The sequence below is a fragment of the Mus caroli genome, chromosome 1 (assembly GCF_900094665.2).
Source record: "Mus caroli chromosome 1, CAROLI_EIJ_v1.1, whole genome shotgun sequence".
Lineage (NCBI taxonomy): Eukaryota > Metazoa > Chordata > Mammalia > Rodentia > Muridae > Mus > Mus caroli.
Window position 1 is genome coordinate 29570458 of NC_034570.1, and position 7666 is coordinate 29578123.

The 7666-nt window shown below is 45.3% G+C and overlaps 1 protein-coding gene across 4 annotated transcripts in view; it reads right to left on the reverse strand.

Annotated features, from left to right (window-relative positions):
• Positions 1-7198, reverse strand: part of Fam168b (family with sequence similarity 168 member B) — a 29809-nt gene extending 22611 nt beyond the window's left edge. For 3 of the 4 annotated variants that reach the window (XM_021176721.1, XM_021176641.1, XM_029475193.1), the window contains exons 1-2: positions 6986-7198; positions 1166-1246 (exon numbers count right to left, since the gene is read on the reverse strand). In XM_021176721.1, the coding sequence (XP_021032380.1) occupies positions 1166-1235 (70 nt within the window). In that variant the 5' untranslated portion in view covers positions 1236-1246; positions 6986-7198. The remainder of the gene's footprint in view (positions 1-1165; positions 1247-6985) is intronic. The other variant, XM_029475190.1, reaches the window with a different exon arrangement.
• Between the last annotated feature and the right edge of the window lie 468 nt (positions 7199-7666).

The window sequence follows — 7666 nt, forward strand, 5'->3', positions numbered from 1 at the left end:
AGCACACACAAGGCTCTGGGTTCCATCATCAGAAAACTCAAAGGGGGGGGCTGGTGAGATGGCTCAGTGGGTAAGAGCACCCGACTGCTCTTCCGAAGGTCCAGAGTTCAAATCCCAGCAACCACATGGTGGCTCACAACCATCCGTAACGAGATCTGGCGCCCTCTTCTGGAGTGTCTGGAGACAGCTACAGTGTACTTACATAAATAAATCTTTAAAAAAAAAAAGAAAACTCAAAGGGGAAGGACCCACAGTGAAACTGTAACAGTACACACATAACTACTTTTCAGTCACCAATTAGGACAACCATCTGCAATTTTTTACAAAAGTCCCACTTCCACAATTTTTTGATTTATGGCCGCCTCCCTCAAGTGAGCTGACTGCCCCCACCCCTACAGCCACTGTCAATTGCACCTATTAAGTGCAATAATACCAGTAGAGGGCAGGTGAGGGTGTGGTACACTCCTAAGTTATTCAGTGGGGTCTCCTCCCTGTCAAGGAAGACATACGTCATGTTCAAGGAGGCCAAACCCTGAGGAAGGTGTGAACAGGGCCTGTGAAAGCACGCTGGGCTTTCCAATATGGCGGTGAGGCTCCTACTCAAAGGGGGATGGACTAAGAGGCAGAGAAAACAGTCCTGGCCCCACACTGGAGATGTCAGCTCTGAGCAGAGACACCTCTTGACTTTTCTCTCCCGTGCATCTCCCTCCTACCTTCCCTAACTCCGAGTCAGTCTGCCCACTGTCTTAAGGCTTGGATAAACCACCATGACCAAGAGCAACTTGGAGGCAGACTGGCTTTCATCGTAAGAGCTTTCAGTCTAGCTTACGGATCACAGCAAGAACCGAGAGGCAGGAACCAATGCAAAAGCCATGGTAGAACACTGTCTCCTGCTTTGCTTCTTTCCCAGGGCCTGCTCAGCTTGCTTGCTTATGCAGCCCAGAACCAGGAGTGACACTATCCACAGTAACCATTAATCAAGAAAAGGCCCCACAGGTTATTTGGTGTGAGCATTTCTGCAACTGAAGGTCCCACCTCCCAAATGACTCTAGCTTGCAGCTGGATTACATAAAACTAGCCCAGTGTGTTTACTGTAACTGTTACTGCTACACGGACATAAAAAGTACCAACACTCAATAAGGAAAACAAAATTCAACTTGCTTACCTGGATATCCAATTCCTTTGGCATTTGCATAGGGGACCCCAGAAGACCCAGGGCTATAAACAGGATTCATGATTTCAAGAACTAAAAGGGGGAAAAAGGGTGATTTAGCCAAGTTCTTGCTTTCATAATTTTTTCCATTAAGTCTCAAAAAAGGACACAGCAAATGTTCTTCTAGTCTACTATAAAGCAAAGTATTTTCTGCTGCTCCCAACCAACAGAGAACAGAAAATAAACACGAAATGCCCCAATAGCCACAGTATCCAGCCAAATCAGGACCCAGCAGTCTTTTCTTCACGATTCACCTCAATCCATCAATATCCTTCACATCCCTACTTAAAATGCCAAAAATTCTACAATTAATCTCAATGCCCTTGTAACAGAGAACTAAATGAAAACATATCCAAAGATGAATTTTCTTTTTTTTTTTTTTTTNTCACTTTGTAGACCAGGCTGGCCTCGAACTCAGAAATCCGCCTGCCTCTGCCTCCCGAGTGCTGGGATTAAAGGCGTGCGCCACCACGCCCGGCTCAGAACAAGGATTTTCATGCAATTGTTTTAAAGGTATTTAAAGAGTCTGAGTCTTTCTTAGTGAAAGTCCTTATCTAGAATGTACAAGGCACTGGATTTAATTGCCCACTAGGAAAGAAAAGAGACTAGCATATAGCTCATATCTGCAGTCCCAGCCTTCATTAGTCTGAGGCAGGAGGACTGCCACAAGTTCAACACTAGTCTGGCTTGTGTAAGAGCCTGTCTCAATAAACAAACAAAATTTATAATGTGAAAAGTAGGGCACAGTACTGCACTGTGGAGGTGAGAGGGTGTAACTCCCTGAAGCTGGAGTTACAAGGGTAGTGAGGAACTTGCTGTAGGTGCTGGGACCCAAACCTGGGTCCTCTTCAAGAGCAAGAAATGCTAGTAATCATTGAGACATCTCTCCAGCCCCCAAAATTGCTCTTTTAAAGAAAGTAAATATAAGAACCAGGCAGTAGTGATGCTTACCCTTAATCCCAGCACACAGGAAGCAGAGGAAGGTAGATCTCTAAGTTCAAGGCCAGTCTGGGCTACAGAGAAACTGCCTCAAAAAAATTATGTAGATACACATACATATATGTGTACATATACATATGTACTACATACTTTATATAAATATATGTGTATATAATGTATAAACAAAATACATAAAATATATTTATACATAAATATGTGTTATACTATCTTTATAAAACATAATATACATAGACATTACTATGTAATATAGTATATAATATGTATTTTATATATAAATGTGTATGTGTGTTTGTGTGCGTGTATATGCATCTAAATCTCGCCTAGTGGCCTCCACCGATATTTGGGAGGTAGAGACAAGAGGATCATAATTTAACAACCAGCATGAGTTCCCAGGTACTGAGCAGTACAGGGCTGTGGATGGAGAAAACAAGCGTCAACAGCACACGAAGCAAAGGCACCTGTACTTTGTCTCACTTTAAGAACACAAGAGCTGTCAACCGCCAACCCTCATTCCTCTGAAGTACACGGTGCGGTGCTTCTATTTCAACTGTCACCTCCCAAGGAGTAAATTCTTTCCAAGCTAGTTCTCTACTCTGAGCAACCAGTGGCTTTCTTTTGTTAATTAAGCTCAAGACAAGCACAGTGCCATGGAAAGGCTGCTGAGAAAACAAGAGCAAGTCAAGGTTCCCTTCTAAGTTTACAGACTAGAAAAAGTTCAATCCAATACTTTTTGCAAAAATTAAAATGTAGCTCTTCGCTTCACTATCCAAATACAGGTAGATGGGTATAGTAGTTTGAATAGGAATGGCTACCACTGTTTATGGGTTTGAATGTGGTGTAGCACTAGTAAGTGTATAGCCTTTGTTAGAGGAAGTATGTCACTGTGGAGGCTTGTTTTGAGGTCATATTTGTTCAAGGACTGCCAGTATGACACAGACCCTTCTGCTGCCTGTGGATCAAGATATAGAACCCTCAGCTTTTTCTCCAGCACCACATCTGTTTGCACACTGCCATGCTCCCCACCATGATGAAAATGGACTGAACCTCTGAACCTATAAGTCAGCCCCAATTATACGTTTTCCTTCATAAGAGTTGCCTTGGTCATTGTGTCTGTTCACAGCAATGGAAACCTAACTAAGACAGTGAGTTTTTTGTTTCACTAACATGCAGATTATAGCTACTGTAGGTAAGAAGAATCATGAATAATGCTGGCTTGAGACAAAGCATGGTAAGGGCTGAAAGAGAAATGGGTGCTTTGAGAGCAGAAAGCAAGCTCTGAAGGAGCTCCTCCAAAGAGAGGGGTAGCAGTGAGGAGAAACTTGGTAGCACTGTCACAGCCAAGAAAGGACAAGCGGCCTTTAGGGAAATCGGACTACTCCAGAGGCTAATGATACGCCGTTTCCTGACATGATAATTAAGACGTACAAGCTGGGACTGTACAATAAGAAGCAGTGCAACTCCCTGGATAGCATGTTTGAAGCCTAGGTTCCACCTCAGCACCAAGAGAGAGGTAAAAACAGTGTAAGACTGAGAAAAGAAAACAGGACAGTTCCCCTTTCAATCTGGTAAACCATCTTAGTGTGCTGAAAGGAAACCCATGACACCATCAGTTCCGTGTCCAAATACAAACGCCCTCCTTGAATTATTTATTCTATGCTGAGATTCCCTTCAAAGACTGCAAGCCCAATGACAAACTTTAACTTAAGCCATTTAAAGTCTAGCTCAGAATTATCAAAGCACACCTGATTAGCAGATGTGAAACACAAACTTACCACTGCATCAAAATAACCCCTTCTCTGTACCCTCACATGACAGAAGTCAGTTACTATGTACCAGCCAAGACACTGCTGCAAGTGTCAAATGGAGCCAGCACCTAATGTCCAGTTAACAGCAAAGTCCAGGCTTCTGAGGAATAAATGGGGAAGCAAACCACACAAACCCACAAGGAGGGGCAGTCTCAAGAACTAACATCTGTTCTTAGATATTAGGAACACATGAAATTAGATTTACTCTAAAGGCAGTAGGTGGATTTTGTTTAGATTATGATTTATATCTGTAAAAAACATATTTTAGTAATATAGAACAAAAGTGAACACAGGCAGAGTTTGTTATTTATGGTAATAGTACTGTGTTTATATGTGTTACCATTTGTATATATATTAGGAGGTGTGGCCTTATTGGAGTAGGTGTGTCACATGGGTGTGGACCTATGGCCCTCATCCAAGTAGCCTGGACATCAACCAGTCTTCACTAGCAGCCTTCAGATGAAGATGTAGAGCTCTTAGCTCCTCCTGCACCATTGCCTGCCTGGATCCTGCCCTGCTCACACCTTGAACCTGTAAGCCAGCCCCAATGAAATGTTGTCCTTTATAAAACATGCCTTGGTCATGGTGTCTGTTCACAGCAGTACAGCCCTGAGACAATATGTCAATATGTAAATTGTTAGACTACAAAAGGATGTAGCAATGTAAAGTACTTCCTTAAAAAGGGCAAATACTGTAAACTTTACTTCAGTATGTGAGAAACATGGCTGCAAAGAGTGCCCCCTCCCCGTACTTTTATGCTTGCATAACAAAAAAGCAAACAAACACCTGGAGCAGCACCTGGTTTTCTTGTGCCACTGGTCACACAGCAGCCACCAATCCTTACTCTGAGCTGGTGTGGACAAAGCATCCACAGTGACTGCAGGGCCAGAGTTCCTAGGATTCTCATTTGAACTTACTCAACTGTGGGAATGCTGTGGGTGGTTTGATGCCTGCTTCAGAACAAACCACCCAACCGTACCCATAAAGACTGCACAAATCCCTCAACAGTAACAGCAACCATCACAAGCACATCGTTAAAATGAGAGGGTGTCTGTCTGTCTGTCTTTCTTTCTTTCAAGAATTTGTGTTTAATGAGGCTAGAGATTTAGCTCAATGATAGAGTACTTAAGGCCCCAGGTTCAGTCCTCAGATCCAGGAGGGAAAAAGATATAATTACAAAATAGACCCTCCCAATTAAGGTTCTCAGGATAGTTTTTTATTATTTATATTTATGTTTGTGCCCTGTGAGTGAATGCTGTGTGTGTGTGTGTGTCAGATCCTTTGGACCAGGGTTACAGGCAGTTGTGAGCTGCCTAAAACAGTGCTGGGAAAAGAACTGGAGGCTCTGCATGACCATGAAGCACTCTCAACTGCCCAGCTATAGCTCTAGTCCATAGTTTGAGTTTTAAAACATAAACACTCATGTTGAGCTGAAGTGGTAACTGCAACATTTTAAAGGTTTTACTAGTGTTTCATATCAACACAAATTTCAGGGTACTGTAACTGTCTCTATCCCAGAGATAGATGCTTAAATGAGTTACAGATTGATTAGAAAAATATCAGTATTGGAAAGTTTTCGTTATGTCTGATAGCAAGGAGAGTAGTCTTGCAAGAAAACTCTCTAGTCCACCAAATTCAGCATTCACTGCTGTCTGTGCCCTTCCCAGACAACGTCAGGCATTTCTGAAGAGAACAGTCTGATCTCAAACAAACAAACGAAACTACAGAACACAGACAGAAGCCAGTCATCACTACTGATACACTGACACATATTCATCCTTTGAAACTGTTCTCAGCTGGTCCATAAAAATTAACCGTCTATAAGACAAGCTAGGAAGACAACCCCCTTAAACCATAGGACCTTCGAAAATTATTTTTAACATGCATTTTTTTTCTTCTTCTCATCTCTGTCTAACATTAAAATGGTCAGAAAGGCGGGTGTAGAGCTAGCCCAAACCGATCTGAGATTGGAGAAAAGTGCAGTAACAGCAGCCAGCGGTTTCCTTCTCCTTCCTGGGTTCCAGGCACTGGCCTTATACAGACGGTCACTTCCACCCTTAAGGGCAGGAGGTCAGGAGAAGGGCAATTCTATCAACCGCTTCTCAACACCTCCTAGGTGAATGCAGAGACAAGCAACTCAAAACCCTGAAGCCACCGCCTACTAGACCTTAACTTTCATTTGGTTCTGGTTACAATTAATTTTAACACCCGTAAAGCTTTTCTTGCATGTCAAAACATTCCAAAAAATGCTGCACGAGTAAACTACAGACACTACCAAAAAAATGAGCCTGCTTTACACAAAGACTAAAGAAAGCAAGCCCTTCAACGATTTCCACCACAGTAGCTTCAGCATTAGGAAAGGTGGCCTAGATTTCTCAAATCTTGGCTGTCAAAGGGAAAACCACTCATTAGCCCTTGACCTAGCGAAGTTTTAAAGGCCGTCCCTCTAATTACTTGCACCAGAACTACTCTAAAATCTTGTCATACTACAGAAAGTCATCTCATCTTATACAAGGCGAAGTGGAGAGTTTAAGGCGTAGGAACTGCCCAAACCTTTTTTTCTTTTTCTTTATTTTTTTAATTGTAAGGTGCGTATGCGCACATGTGAACCTTTTCACTAGCAAACCTCCTTACACGCAGAACTCTCCAAGATGTTTAGGTAAGTGCTTAAAACAATCAGCTCAGACAATGCAGGAGATACGAGAGAGAACACCCAGCCGCGGACGCGCTAGCAGGTCGTCCTTCTCATTTTTCAGATGAACCTGGGCCATGGCCCGGAACGTCCTTCCTTTGCTAAGGTACCCTCCGAAGCCCATGTTTTCCTACGAGAGGGGGATCGCCGGGTCTGCGGCGGCCCCGCGACCTTCCCGCCCCGCCCCCCGGCCCGCGGCGGACAAAGCGGCGCCCCTGCTCCCCGCGCGGCCCGACCAGGCGCTGCACAAAGCGCCGCACTTCCGGCCCGCGCCCGCCCGCCCCGAGCTGCCGCCCCCATGCTTCCCGTACTCACGGTGGCCTGAGCCTCCGGGACCGGCGCGCGCCGGCCCGAGCCGGCACGGCGTGGGGCTCGGCGACGGGCAGTGCCCAGACGACGCTCGGTTGCGGCCGACCGCTAGGCCCGCGCTGCCTCCCGCCCGCCCGCCTCGCCGCGGCCCCCGCTCCCGCCGACGCTGCGCAGACACCGCAGCCCACGACCTCACTTCCGCCCGCCGCGCGCCAGCCGGGGGCGCGCCGGGCACGTGATGCAGCTGCGCGCGCCCCGAGAGGCTTGCGCGAGGTGCCCGGATGCTGGGACGCGCGCCTAGGCTGCGAGCCTCCGCTCAAGCTCCGGCTGAAACCCGGCTGCAAACACCTTGTGGAAAGTAGTTATGGCCCGGTTGTAACTTCGGAAGGAAATGTACTCTGGTTCGCATTTTGTTTACTCAATAATTTTTTCCCTATATTTTTAAAGCTTTTCCCCTGTTTTGTTGTTGTTTCGTTTTGGACCAGGATGGCCTTGAATTTACAGATCTTCCTGCCTCTACCTCTAGAGTACTGACCTTAGAGCGACAGCTACCGTGCACAGTCCTAAGATTTTATTTTTAATATGCGTGTAATTGTGTAGCTGTGTGGGGGTTTGTTCACAAGAGTGCTGGCATGTGATCCTCTGTAGCTGGAGTTACAGGGGATTTCTAGCTTTCCTATGTGCGGT